At 37.1% G+C, this 14,892-nt stretch overlaps 1 protein-coding gene across 10 annotated transcripts in view; it reads right to left on the bottom strand.

The window, feature by feature from the left end:
* Positions 1-14,892, bottom strand: part of WWP1 (WW domain containing E3 ubiquitin protein ligase 1) — a 122,521-nt gene that overhangs the window by 15,899 nt on the left and 91,730 nt on the right. For all 10 annotated transcript variants that reach the window (XM_055286676.2, XM_063643381.1, XM_063643378.1 and 7 more), the window contains 5 exons: positions 14,045-14,133; positions 9,933-10,092; positions 4,432-4,565; positions 4,200-4,340; positions 61-181 (listed from right to left, as the gene is read on the bottom strand). In XM_055286676.2, coding sequence (XP_055142651.1) covers positions 61-181; positions 4,200-4,340; positions 4,432-4,565; positions 9,933-10,092; positions 14,045-14,133 — 645 coding nt within the window. The remainder of the gene's footprint in view (positions 1-60; positions 182-4,199; positions 4,341-4,431; positions 4,566-9,932; positions 10,093-14,044; positions 14,134-14,892) is intronic.

Below are 14,892 nucleotides of genomic sequence, written 5' to 3'. Positions count from 1 at the left end.
ACAAAATTAGTCCCTCCCCCCACTAACATTCCCTACAACAGCATAATAAAAGGGCCTAACCTCTAATTCTTTTTCATCGAAGTACTGTAGCCACTGAAGAGGAACAACTTCATTAAAACCATCAAGGAAAGCTTTGGTCTGTTCTTGTACTCCTCGAGAAAAACGCCATTCTGTCATTAAACTGAAAATAAAGATGGTATTTAAAAATAGGTAATTTATATGTGAAGTAAAATACTTAAAAACACCAAGAACTTCTATAGTTCTTTCTCTTTTTCTAAATATGCCACATATATATACATACAAATGTGATGTGTGTGTATATGTATGAATACATGTAATTTTAGAGTTAACACATTTGAGGAAATAAGTTCTAGCACATTGGTAACTATTAAAAAGGATGCTTTTAAAACAAATAGGAAAGGAAAAAACAGAAAAAAGAGAGAAAATAAATAGGAGGCTCTTCACTATTTAGTAAGATAGCCAAATCCTAGCACTAATTATTTCCTGTTTATATCTAGACAAATAAGTCCAAATATCATGTGCCCACTGGGAAGGAACAGCTAGTCACTTAACAGGCTCTTCTTACACCAAGCATTGCCATGACAGACCTGAGGACTCTGACTCAAAGTCTTCCACACCAGGAAGGCAAGGGATTGTCTCAGTATGTAATGACCATATGTCCACAGGCCATGTGCTGGTGTAGGTTTATGGTCTGAGAGGGCTTAAGGCTGGAGAATAGGTTCTTTACGTGCTGTTTTATTGGAAAACACGAAGATTTCCTAACTAGAATAGAAGAACTCAATTAAGATGAAAACAAAACATTCTGAAGAGACATATATAAAGCAGCTGTAAGAGCAGGGACGTATGATAGAAAGGAAATAAGGAAGAAAATCTGTCAGTGACACAAACTCTGTAAAAGGAGATTTCAAAAGAAGATGGATCTGGAAAGAACTACCTAGAGAAGCAGCATACACCATCTCATACAGAGAAGCCACAGATTCTAGCCAATGAAAAGAAAACCATGCTGTTCACACTCCTCCCATTTCTAACTCTTCTTTTTGTTTTCTAGAGCAAGCTGGCCTTATGCTTTTCTAAGGCTGCCTCCAAAACTTTTCAATTCCTAAACCCTCTTTGTCCCGTATCCTCAACTCCAACTCCAACTTTTCTTCCCATTTGTCCACAAAGGTGTTCAGACTATTCTTTTCCAAAAACCCTTCCTTTAACCCAGTGTCTCTTTTAAATTACTCTGTCCTCCCTTTACCACCATACTCATTATGAGAGTACACCTTACTCAGTGTTCCCACTTTCTCACCTTCTATTCAACCAAATTTTAAACCAAGGTAATTTTAAACCTAGCTATCATTGTAGGCTCCACTATAGCCACTAATTCTCACCATCAACTTATCCCCTTAATACGTCATTCTGCTCTTGCTGTTTTCCCTGTCCCAAAATCTCCCTCTATGAGGCAAGCTTTCATGTATCTTTTTTTTTTTTTTTTTTTTTTTTTAAAACATAGGGTCTCACTCTGTTGCCTGGTTCACTGCAGCCTTGACCTCCCTGGGCTCAGGTGATCGTCCCACCTCAGCCTCCCTAGTGGCTGGGACTACAAGCACATGCCACCACGCCCAGCTAATTTTTTAAAAAATTTTATTTATTTATTTATTTTTGTAGAGATGAGGTTTTGCCATGTTTCTCAGGCTGGTCTTGAACTCCTGGGCTCAAGTGATCCACCCACCTCGGCCTCCCAAAGTGCTGGGATTACAGAAAGGAGCCACCAGCCTGTCATGCATCTTTTAAGACATAACCTAATACATAATGTCCTATGAAGAACTTTCCTGACTCCTCCCAGCAGAAACAATAGCTCTCTTCCCACTTTGGATTCCAGTAGTACCTCATATATATTTCTACCATTCATTTACTTATGGATTCACTGATGACCTATTTTGTGCACTAAAAATAAGGTATCACAACTAAACAAGAGTGTTATCATATAATTTTCAAGAGCAAGATTAAAAAACAAGACTAAAGTCTGTTATTATTTGAGACTGAAACAAAATCCTCCAAAAATTGCTGCATTCATGATTAGCTATCAATAGTATTACAGTGATAAAATGTCTGAAACAGTGCTTAACTTTACAGAAAGTGAATATACATCTTACATAGTGAAATTTTATTTAGACTGCTTTTGATATTTGAAACCACTGATAGCATTTTTTTAACCACTCTGGTTGTGGTACTTATTTTTGTTGGACTTCGTGGAAGGCTCAGGCTTAACAAATATAGAAAGTCCAGTGCCTTATGCATGATCTTTTGATGAATATATTTTCCTCAGAATCTAGTGTTACTGTTTTTTTCCAACTAGCGTAATAAATGCACACTGTAGAACAAAGCAAAACAAAAATACCTAACAGAGTACAAAAGTATAAAGGAAGAAAATCAGTTATTGTTAATTTCTTTCACTCAGAGATGACTGGTTTAGCAGAAAAATAAGAAGAGGCCAGGAATGCCAAGCTAAGAAGGGTACATTAAAGTTGGTAAGCAGAGACACTAAGGATGTAAATTTGAAAGGCTATAGCAATTTACAAGAAAGGAAAAAAGAATGGCTGTGACATTTTACAAAAGCCACATAGCAATATCTATTAAATAGTTTTTGACCCAGTAACTTCACTTTTTAAAAATCTAGCCCACAAAACAAGTAGCAGGATGTATGGATTCATGCTTAAGGAAGTTTTCTGCTGTCTTGTTTGCAGTGGCCCAAACTAGACACAACCTAAATGATCTCTGTTGGCAGGAATAGCTGAAGAATATAGAAAAAAATACACCACAATGTACCTAGCTATTAAAAAATGAGTTAGATTTAACTGTAATGTCCTTAAGACAAAAAAAGTAAGCTACGGAGTAATGTGTATAATCCAATCCCATTTTCAAAACAGATATAAAAAAACAAAAAATCTGAAAGAGACAGAGATGACAGCTAGCATCTAAAGAAGGTGAAAATGGTAGTACTATTCATAGAAGACATCAGTAGGAGGCAACATCTAGGAAAAATGAAAAGTTTGATTTTAGACCCATTACATTTTAAGATGGGTCATCTGTAGTTCACGTGCTGGCAAATTATGGCCCGTGGGCCTAATCATCTGGTTTTTTGTCCAGCATTTGAGCCAAGAATAGTCTTTACATTTTAAAAAAATGATTGAAAAATATTAAAAGTATTTTGGGATATGAAAATTATACAAAATCAAATTTTAGTGTTTACAAGTGTTTTACTGGAACACAGCCACACATCTGTTTATACACTGTCTATAGCTACCTTTGCACTATACCACAGAGGTGAGTAGTTGCAATAAGAAATGTGGCCTGTAAGCCTAAAAAGTTTACTGCCTGGTTCCTTCCTGAAAATGTTTGGATTTACCTGACTGGCAAATGGAAATTATTTCTAAAGTTCAGATATAACTTTAACAGAAAATTGAAGCTATGTTAGCAGAATATTTAGAGAAGCAGGTTGAAATAAAATCTTGGGAAAATGCCTACATTTAGGAAATACGAGATTTAGAGAACTGCCATTAAAAAAGAGCAAGTGACCAGGATGGTGGTGATACATGCCTGTTATCCCAGCATTTTGGGAGGCTGAGGAAGGAGGATGACTTGAGGCCAAGAGTTTGAGACCAGCCTGGGCAATACAGTGAGACCCTATCTTTACAAAAAAAAGATTGTTTTAAATTAGCTGGGAATGGTAGTATCAGCCTGTAGTCCCAGCTACTCAGGAGACTAAGGCAGGAGAATTGCTTGAGCACAGGAGGTCAACCCTGCAGTAAGCTATGATCACGCCACTACTACAGCCTGAGCGACAGAGTGAAACTCTCTCTAAAAACAAAAATTTAAAACAACAAGAGAATGTACTATGACATAGGATCACGGAATTCAAGAAAACACTGAGTTCAAGAAACAGGCTGTGGTGAGCACTATTTAAAAGCCTAAGTTAAAAAAGGGAAAATGATGTGGAAAGGGAAATGGTAGAATGGTTACAGCAAATGGCAGCGGGAAAATGAAGCAACATATTATTCTCTTTTTTCAAGAACATTGGTACGGGTGACAAGAACTTCCCAAAGGCATGAAAAGGGATGAAATTAAGGGTACGGAGAGAGGATTTAGTTCTGAAGTGTTCTAGAAATTAAGCTTAATAAGGTATATCACCTTACCCAATATATTCATCTTTGTTCTCCTCAGTCACCAGAATGTTGGAACCTCCCAACTTCAGGTCATGTGAAGTAACTTTTCCCAAAATCTCCATGTCAACAGAAAAGTACATTTCTAAGCCACATTCTTCAATGTTGTTATCTCTGGGTGCAATAAATATATATACACTAATTAACAAAATGAAACAAAATGGGTTTCAAAAAGATGACTTATTGTAAAACAAAATCTTCAAACCTTATCCAGATAAGGGAGTTATAAAATTCAGTATCAATAGATTCCAAATCCTTAATAGTAAGTTTTTTACTTAACATACGCTTGTAGAATGGTAAAGAGAAACCAGTATCGATAAACTTTCCATGAAATAGTGCCTGCAAAGAAAAATGAAAAATTTTATTTAAAATTTGCAAAATAACAATTTCTTAGAGAACAATGATAAAAGAAAAATCATGAGACTTTACAAGTAAACAAAGCATTCAGTAAGTGAATGGCATAAATCATGAAAACTAAAATGTTATATAAAATGCTAGGTATGAAAAACAAAGTTAAAACAATCTATTTTATAACACATAGCTATATAACATATATCAAAAACTGTATAGGATGATAAAAGACTTCTATTACCATACCCTGCCTCAATCTTCCTAAATGTTTTATAAATGGAATTAACCTAACTGGATAAGGAAATATAAAAGGGCCCTGTGCACCTGAAAAGGCAGCTCTCCTGTTCCTTTCTTACTCTCACCATTGCCTGTGAAGCTTTTAAGACTAACCCCATCGTGCCTTCGCTCCTATTCACAATAGCCAACACAGGAAGCCCCAGACTCCCAGCAATTTTGGGGAACTAAAAAAATCCACTGAAGCTATTAATACTACCTTAGCCCCTCATGAAGTTATGTTTTCCCTTACTCAGTTTAGATTCCATAGTCAATCATTAAAATAACTACCTTCAAGGTGGGGCGCAGTGGCTCACACTTGTAATCCCAGCACTTTGGGAGGCTGAGGCGGGTGGATCATGAGGTCAGGAGATCAAGACCATCCTGGCTAACACAGTGAAACCCCATCCTTACTAAAAATACAAAAAATTAGCTGGGCATGGTGGCACGCACCTGTAGTACCAGCTATTCAGGAGGAAGAGGCAGGAGAATTGCTTGAACCTGGGAGGTGGAGGTTGCAGTGAGCCAAGATCGTGCCACTGCACTCTAGCCTGGGTGACAGAGCGAGACTCCGTCTCAAAAAAATAAAAAAAAAATAAATAAAATAAAATAACTCCCTTCAAATCCTACCTCTGCCAGTGCATTTCTAGCAAAATCCCAAGCCTAGCTAAATTCAACTCTCAGGTTACTCAATGCCTGTAGCTAGGCAATGGAACATGCTAGAAATGCATAAACAACCAAGCTGACCGCTCCATGACCGACAGTCATATTTTGTCACTGGTCTGTTTCCTGGTAATCACATTTCCCTACTGCATTCACTCTCCCACTTTCCTGGATGACTATTTCATTCCTACTCTTCTTTCCTCAAGTACTTACTTCTCCCCACTCCTTATTCTGAGTTGATGATCTTACTTCTTATTTCACAGAGGAAATAGAAGTAACCAGAAGAAAACTTTAGTGTGTTCTACTATATCTGCTCACTACTATCATCTGAATCCATATAATCTTATTATAGATAATCTTTCTATCACTTGGTGTGTTTGCTAAATAAATCTCTTCCTTTCTCCAACTCAAGCCCATTGCTCTCATATTCCTTACATTCTGACTTTATCAAATTCTTTATCCTCTAACTTGGTAGTATAGTTTAGACGTCTGTCTCCTCCAAATCTCATGTTGAAATGTGATCCTCCAGCTGGCTTCTTCATACAGAAGAATGAAACTAGAGTGCTACCTCTCATCATACACAAAAATTAACTCAAGATGGATTAAATACTTAAATGTAAGACCTAAAACTATTAAAATCCTAGAAGAAAACCTAGGAAATGCCCTCCTGATATCAGCCTTGACAAAAAAATTTCTGGCTAAGTCCTCAAAAGAATTGCAACAAAAACAAAAATTGATAAGTAGGACCTAATTAAACTAAAGAGCTTCTGCACAGCAAGAGAGGGAGTAAACTAACCTACAGAGTGGGAGAAAATATTCACAAACTATGGATCCAACAAAGGTCTAATATCCAGAATTCATAAGGAACGTAAGCAAATCAAGAAAAAAAAATCCCATTAAAAAATGGCCAAGCATAAACAGACACTTCTCAAAAGAAGATATATAAGCAGCTGCTGGGCGCGGTGGCTCATGCCTGTAATCCCAGCACTTGGGGAGGCCGAGGTGGGCGGATCACCTGAGGTTAGGAGTTTGAGACCAGCCCGACCAACATGGCGAAACCCCATCTCTATTAAAAATACAAAAATTAGCTGAGTGTGGTGGTGCATGCCTGTGGTCCCAGCTACTCAGGAGGCTGAGGCAAGAGAATTGCTTGAACCCAGGAGGCAGAGGTTGCAATGAGCTGAGATCATGCCACTGCACTCCAGCCTGGGTGACAGAGCAAGACTCTTGCCTCAAAAAAAAAAAAAAAAAAAAAGAAAAGACATATAAGCAGCCAACAAAATGTATGAAAAAATGCTCAACATCACTAATCATCAGAGAAATGCAAATCAAAACCACAATGAGACACCATCTCATACCAGTCAGAATGGCTTTTGTTAAAACGTTACAAAATAACAGATGTTGGCAAGGCTGCAGAAAAAAAAAGAGACATATACTTTGTTCAGAATGTAAATTAGTTCAGCCACTTTGAAAAGCAGGTTGGAAATTTCTCAATGAACTAAGAGTTGAACCACCATGAGAATCAGCAATCCCATTACTGGGTATAGATATCCAGAGGAAAATAAATTGTGCTACCAAAGGACACATGCACTGTATGTTCCCCACAGCGCTACTCACAATAGGAAATACCTAGAATAAATCCAGGTGCCCATCAATGGTGGACTGTAAGAGCCATGGAATACTATTCAGCCATAAAAAGAATGAAATCATATCTTTTGCAACAACACAGATGCAGATGGAGGCCATTTTCCCAAGCCAACTACCAAATACTGCACGTTCTTACATACAGGTTGGGAGCTCAGCATTGGGCACACACGGACATAAATAGATGGGAAAAATAGACATCTGGGGACTACTATGGGAGGGAGAGAGGGATGAAGGCAAGTGTTGAAAAACCACCTATTGGGTACTATGTTCACTACCTGAGCATGATGGGTTCAATCATACCTCAAACCTCAGCATCACACAATATACTTTTTTAACAAACCTGCACATGTACCCCGATTCTAAAATTAAACCAGAAAAACAAAGAATTTTGACCTGCAACTAATAGACTAATGCCCTGGTGAGTTCTCACTCTATTAGTTCCCTACAGAGCTGGTTTTAAAAAGAGTGTGGCACTTCCTCCCCACCCTTGCTTCCTCTCTCATCATGTGACTTTCATACACGCTGCTTCCCCTTCCGCCATGAGTGCAAGCAGCCTGAGGCCCTCACCAGAAGACGATGCTGGCACCATGCTTCTTGTACAGCCTGCACAGTCAAACAAACCCCTTTTCTTTATAAATTATCCAGCCTCTGGTATTCCCTTATAGCAACACAAAACAGACTAAGATACTTAGTCATCACTATCAGCAATACAAATGTTTTATTCTCCTCCCATTCTTGACTCCATAAGCATTTATAGTTAGTGACCAATTCTCTATGATTCCTTGTTTATATTTGCTGTATCCACTCTCCCTCCATTCTCTCTTGATTTTACTCCCATCAGTCTTTCCACCCTACCACTCGCGAATAACTTTCACCTTTGCAGATACAATGGTCAAATCTCAGGCTTCATCTTGCTCAGTCTATCAGTAACATATGACAGGGTTGATGATGTCTTCCTTCTTGAAACACACTTTCTTCTTCCCTTGTCCTCTGGGGACCACTCCTATTTGATTCTACTACCTCAGATCTTTTGTTGGTTACTTATCTCCCTGACTTATAATTGTCCTTGAACAACTTCTTCATCCATACTCACTCTATAAACAATCATATTGCTTTTTAATACTCTCTATATGCCAAGAATTCCCAAATGCCTGTCTCCAAACTAAATATCCTTTCATTGCCTGACTTACACCTCCAACCATCTCTTTTACATCTCCATTTGGATGTCTACTTCAAACTTAACAAGCCAAACCTAAATATTCTGGATTTCTCCCACCCCCAAAATTTGCAACCAGACAAGCTGGCCATAAATATTGTTGCCATACTTGACTCTCTCTCACACCCTGCATCTAATCTGTCAGAAAACTGTTAGTTCTAACTTCACAATATACCCAGAATCCAAATCACTTCTCACTTCCTCCACTGCTAGAAGACACAAGTCCAAGCCACTATTATCTTTCACCTGGATTGTTACAAATGATTTTCCTGCTTCTATCCATGTTTTTCTATGCCCCCAATTATAGTCTGTCTCCTACATACTCATAAAGCAAGCTTAATAAAATTTAAGTCAGATCATGTTAGTTAGATCAGGTCACTCATTGCCGTACTCAACTCTTACGTGAATTTCCTAAAGGTCCCACACAGCATCTCTCAATCTCATCTCCTATTACATTCTCTCTCATATCCTCTGCTGCAACTATACTGGTCTCTTTCTCAATCAAGAATGCACTCCCACATTAGAGCCTTTGTCTTGCTGTTCCCTATGCCTAGAATAGTCTTCAAGATATCTGCATGATTCAGTCCCTAGCTTTCTTCAATTTCTGTTCATGTGTCATCCACCAGTGAGGCTTCCTCTAAACATACCATATAAAAAAAGCAACACACTCTTTCCTTCAGAATATATCTATTGATTATTCGTTTCTATCTAATGGAATTTAGGTCCCTGAGAGCAGGGACTGTGTATTCTTTTCATCTCTGGAGCCTAAAACAGTGCTTGGCATTACAGTAGGTTGTCAATAAATTTTTGCTGAATGAATTAATAAAGTGCAAATAAACAGGTAAATAAATAAATACAAACACTTCCCAAAAGACAGTAGTTCCATAAGGGCTTCTGCAAAGCTCCAAAAATTCCAAAAACAATCAAATACAATTATTAGATAGCTCAGATTTTCCTTTTATTGAAAAGTAGGCTGGGAGTGGTGGCTCACATTTGTAATCTGAGCACTTTGGGAGGCCAAGACAAGCGGATCACTTCAGCCCAGGAGTTTGAGACCAGCCCGGGCAACATGATGAAACCCCATCTCAACTAAAAATACAAAAAAATTAGCTGGCATGGTGGCACGAGCCTGTAGTCTCAGCTACTTGGGAGGCTGATGTGGGAGGATCGTTTGAGTCTGCAAGGTGGAGGTTGCAGTAAGCTGAGATCACGCCACTGCACTCCAGCCTGGGCAACAGAGTGTGATCCTGTCTCAAAAGAATTAAAATTTTTTCTATTAAAAATAAACAAATAAAAGTAGTCATACTATAAATGGGTTTTAATTTTAAAAAATGAAAGGACTTTAAAGGACTAAGTGGCTGTATAAACATAATCTTTATATTCACAATCTTGATTTTATACAGGTACTCAAAAAATATATTTTTACACTCTCCAGGGAAACTTCTTGGTAAATTTGTGAATAGCAAATATAATGCTTGTCCTTTTTTTTTTAAAGCCTTCTCTAATACATTTGTAACAAATTTAAATAAATAAAAATAATAAAGTCAGGAACTCACCATGGCAATAAAACGACCAATGAAACAGAAGTATGAAAGATGGTCTGGATTAATGGTTGATGCTGGATTTATCTGCAGACAATAGTTGTTCTTGCCCGCATACTCAAATAAGCAATACATTGGGTTCAAAACTTCATGTGAAAGCAAGAAAAACCATTCTCTATAAGAAAATAAGTCAAGGTTATTTTTTAGCATTAATATGTGAATTTAAAAACAGATCTTAAATATACTCATATACACCTCATACCTCTGCTCAATAGTCTTTAAGAACTCCACTGCCCAATTCTTTGGCCCTCCATCCAAATTCTTCTATGATCTGGCTCTCCATTTAAGTTACCTGCTAGTTTTGATGTGGCCAAACAACAAATTCACTGATCCTCATATTAGATACAACATGCTCATTTGTATGCCACACTTTTGCTTGGATATGTCTCTTCAACTTCAGTTCAGCTTAAATCCCACTTCAACAATTTTTTGAGGCAATTTCCAGTGTATTTGTATTAACATCAGTCACTGAATACTCTGTTCTAACAATCTCACAATATTAATTCATTTTTATGCACATGACTTGCCCCATCCATCAGACTGTAGGTTTCTCAAAGGCAAAAGCCATGTATTTTTTTGTATTCTTAACTCTTACAAGCACTCTAGGATGTATATACAATAGGTTTTAATGTACATTTGCAGTTGATACCGAGATACACAGCACTGCTGCTATTTAACAGTTTTAACTTTATTGTCATTGCATTAAAAATGAAACTAAAATTTAAAAGGTTAAATCTTTAAATGTGATAAGCAATCTCTAACCTTTTACCACGCATTTTAAAGTCCAATATGCGAAATCCAACTAGATAAAGGTATTACAAGATAAACCCAATCTCTAAAAGGTTCTTTTCAACAGCAATTTCTTCTAAAGAAGGGTTCCAAACTCAAATGCTTACAGTGATCTGTAAGTACAAGGGGATTCCTTCTCTATTCTCTAGATGGGACTCACATTCTCTGCTTAGCCACAATCCTCCATTCCTTATATACTTGCTAAATTATTGGTTTTAAGGAAAAAAAATTTCTAGGCATATTATCGTAGTCCTCAGATAACTGGGCAGTGGTGGACACTGTAGTGAAACAGAGTATATGCTAATCTACAGGGGAAATAGCAACTCTGATTCAGCCCACTGATGCCAGGTGAGAAGGCAGGATTGTGGGTCGAGTGTTTTAAAGAGAAGTCAGAAATCTTCATTCTTAAGCATAATCTAATGATTTTCAAATGTCATCAAATAATTTAAAAACCATAAAATCACAATGAGGGCCACCTCTATGTAGGCTAGATCTGGCCTGGCAGCCTGTTAATAAATGCTTTCCTAAAGCTTATAAAACACAATCGCTGATACTGCCTGAAGGGTAGAGAAGGGAGTCCTCAACAAAATCAACTAGAAATAGTAAACACCAATTATTAAAACTAAGTCCAGTTGTAACATAGTAGTAGTTGAACCAAGTGACTTCCCTCTATAATGAGGCTGAAGTAAGACATGCCCCAGGTAAGAGGACGGAGCAGGTCTAGTGAGAGTGTGTTTAGACACATATATAAAAACTAGGAATAAACCCTCTAGATGCTTCAGATAATTTCTAGCAAAAAACAGCCCAGAGAAAACTGAATTAATTCAAAAGAAGAATGGCTAAAATATGGCATCTAACCTTTCCCCTGATGCTAGCAGAAAAGGAAAAAAAATTCCTAACTAGCAAGAGGCAGAAGAATTAACTTTCAACATATTCTTCTCAATACTGTCAAATAAACTGAAGAGACACAAGAGGTTGAAAAAATTATGAGACAAGAGATGAGCTAGCAGAGCCTAAAGAAGAAAATGAAGAAAACAGTAATACCACTAATGAAGAAAAATCACATTAGAAGCAGCAAAACGTAGGGCAGTACTGCAAACAGTGACATGAGGATAGGCTTGAGAAAAATCAAAATAAAATGGAAAAGCACAAAGATAAAAATGATCAGAGAAAAGATGACAGACATGTAAGACTGACAAAGGAGATTCCACATACCCATGACTGATGTTCCTGAAGAAAAATGGAACAAATGGAACAGAAAAAATATTCAAAGACATAATAGAAGAAAACTTCCCTGACATTAAGGAAGATCTTAATATATTCTAAAAAACGATACAAAACAATCAACAGTGAAATTATTGAACTTCAAGAAAAAGGACTGTGTGGGCACCCAGAGGAAAAATAAGGTTCCTACAAGGGGCTGGCCTCACACTTCACAGTACTAATATTCAATGCTAGAAAACAGTAAAGCAATGTCTGAGTATTGGAAAAACAAGTGTGCGAGAAATTTATATCTAGTGAAATTGTTGTTTATATGTAAAAGCAACAGAGAACATTATGCAAAGACTGTAGGAATATATCAATCCTGTAAATTCTTTAATAAAACATTTGATGAATCTAGCCCACCAATACATGAATTAAATAAAAAATTTAGGAATAAAAAATCATGTTATGGAGGAACTAGCTATATTCATTAAAACCATCAAAATATAAAACTTAGACCCAAATAGTTGAGGCAAATAAGGGCTCAGACAAGAATGTAAATGTTAATAAACACACACTGTAAAAATACCATATTTCCTCATTTCTAAGATACCTTTCTTATTTCTGAACATTTCTGAAATTGAGATAAACTCACAATAGATGCAATATGAACATTTATTATGATAGGCAGTGTTTCGTTTCTGGAAAAGTTTAATGATGTTGTAAATGAGGAAATATGCTAATATAAACAAAACTCTGATAATTCCACATATATTATCACGTATCTATTCCCACCAGTGGTACTTGGTTCTGTATCTCTTTTTGCCAGTTGTGTTAAAACTGATTTTGTAATTCTGTACACCTCTGAAATGAGTTCAAAAAAGGAGTTGTTTCTATGAAAAGCAAGTTTGAATTCTTTAGAAAGATTTAATCAAAATGTTTTGCTAAACAATAAATTGCTGCCAAATTAGGCTGGGCAGAACAAATAAGGGACAAAATTAAAAAATAAAAGGACTTTCTACTCATATTGCTTCACAAGTGTCTAGTGTTAACAATATATTTAGTGAATGTAGAAAACTTTATTCCCAAAAGAGACTCAGATTGGACTAAAAACATAAACATAAAACCAACATATGATGTTACAATAGCAAAAAATAAGAATGTATGCATGCTAATCCATTAATTATGATATTTCCATACAACAGAATATTGTACAGCCATTTTAAAAAAGAAAATATTCAGACTGAGTGCTGTGCCTCACACCTGAAATCTCAGTACTTTGGGAGACCAAGGTGGGGGGAATCTCTTGAGCCCAGGAGTTCAAGATCAGCCTGGGCAAAACTGTGAGACCCTCGTTTCTACAAAAAGCTTTAAAAACTTTTTTTTTTTTTTTTTTTGAGACAGCGTCTTGCTCTGTCACCCAGGCTGGAGTGCAGTGGCGTGATCACGGCTCTCTGCAAGCTCCGCCTCCCAGGTTCACGCCATTCTCCTGCCTTAGCCTCCCGAGTAGCTGGAACTACAGGCGCCCACCACCACGCCCGGCTAATTTTTTGTATTTTTAGTAGAGACCGGGTTTCACCGTGTTAGCCAGGATGGTCTCGATCTCCTGACCTCATGATCTGCCCACCTTGGCCTCCCAAAGTGCTGGGATTACAGGCGTGAGCCACCATGTCCAGCCTTTAAAAACTTTTTAAAAAACAAGAAGGAGAAAAAAGAAATAAACGAATTCACTCACTCACTGTATATATGCTAACACAGAAAGATGTCCACACTATATAAAAAAACAAAATCAGATCCTACATTTTGTACATTGTATGATTAATTCTGTTAAAAAAAAGCAGCAAATATATACTATATTACACATATATACGAATTTACATATATGTAAAGAAGATGTATAGAAAGATAACCAAGAGTAGTAATAATAATGGTTACCTTGTGTATTTTTGAGAAAAATTCTGGATTGTTAATTCAAAAATTTAATACAATATATTCACATATGTTTTCAAGAATACTTTCGCTGCATACAATGAGATATACTTATTTCAAGGCAGATATGTGTGTTTTTATTTTACCTCGCTAGGCCACCATAATCAAGTCCTTCTTCTCCTCTAAATATTACATATAAGCGCCTCCTCAAGTCATAGGGTTTTAATGCCATAATCTAATTAAAAACAAAAACATGAATATTAAATACTCACATGCAGTACAAGTTCCTTTCAAAACAATTTAAATTGAATCTCTATTTTCAAAATAACACATTTCCTTATCTTATACCACGCTTTTAACTCAAGAGATGAATTGGTTTCTTTCACAAACTAGATGAAGACATACATATCAATCTGTCAAGCTTTTCCTGACTCACTTTCACATATAGTTGACCCATAAACAACATGAGTTTAAGTGAACATGGTGACCGCACAGGTCCACTTATACTTGAATTTTCTTCAGCCTCTGCCACCCGAGACAACAAGGCCAAGCCCTCTTCCTCCTCCTCAGCCTATTCAATGTGAAGACAATGAGAATGAAGACCTTTATGATGATCCACTTCTACTTAATGAATAGTATATGTATTTTATCTTCCTTATGATTTTCTTAAAAAAATTGTCCTTTCTCTAGCTTACTTTATTATAAGAATACAGTATGCAGGCCGGGTGCGGTGGCTCACGACTGTAATGCCAGCACTTTGGAAGGCCAAGGCAGGCGTATCACGAGGTCAGGAGATCGAGACCATTCTGGCTGACATGGTGAAACCCCGTCTCTACAAAAAATACAAAAAATTAGCTGGGCGTGGTGGTGGGCGCCTGTAGTCCCAGCTACTCAGGAGGCTAAGGAAGGAGAATGGTGTGAACCCAGGAGGTGGAGCTTGCAGTGAGCCGAGATCGTGCCACTGCACTCCAGCCTGGGCCACAGAGCGAGACTC

This window comes from Symphalangus syndactylus, chromosome 7, assembly GCF_028878055.3.
Source record: "Symphalangus syndactylus isolate Jambi chromosome 7, NHGRI_mSymSyn1-v2.1_pri, whole genome shotgun sequence".
In the NCBI taxonomy this organism is placed as follows: Eukaryota; Metazoa; Chordata; class Mammalia; order Primates; family Hylobatidae; genus Symphalangus; species Symphalangus syndactylus.
The sequence above is the reverse complement of the archived record's forward strand: the minus strand, read 5'-3'. Positions and strand labels throughout refer to the sequence as shown.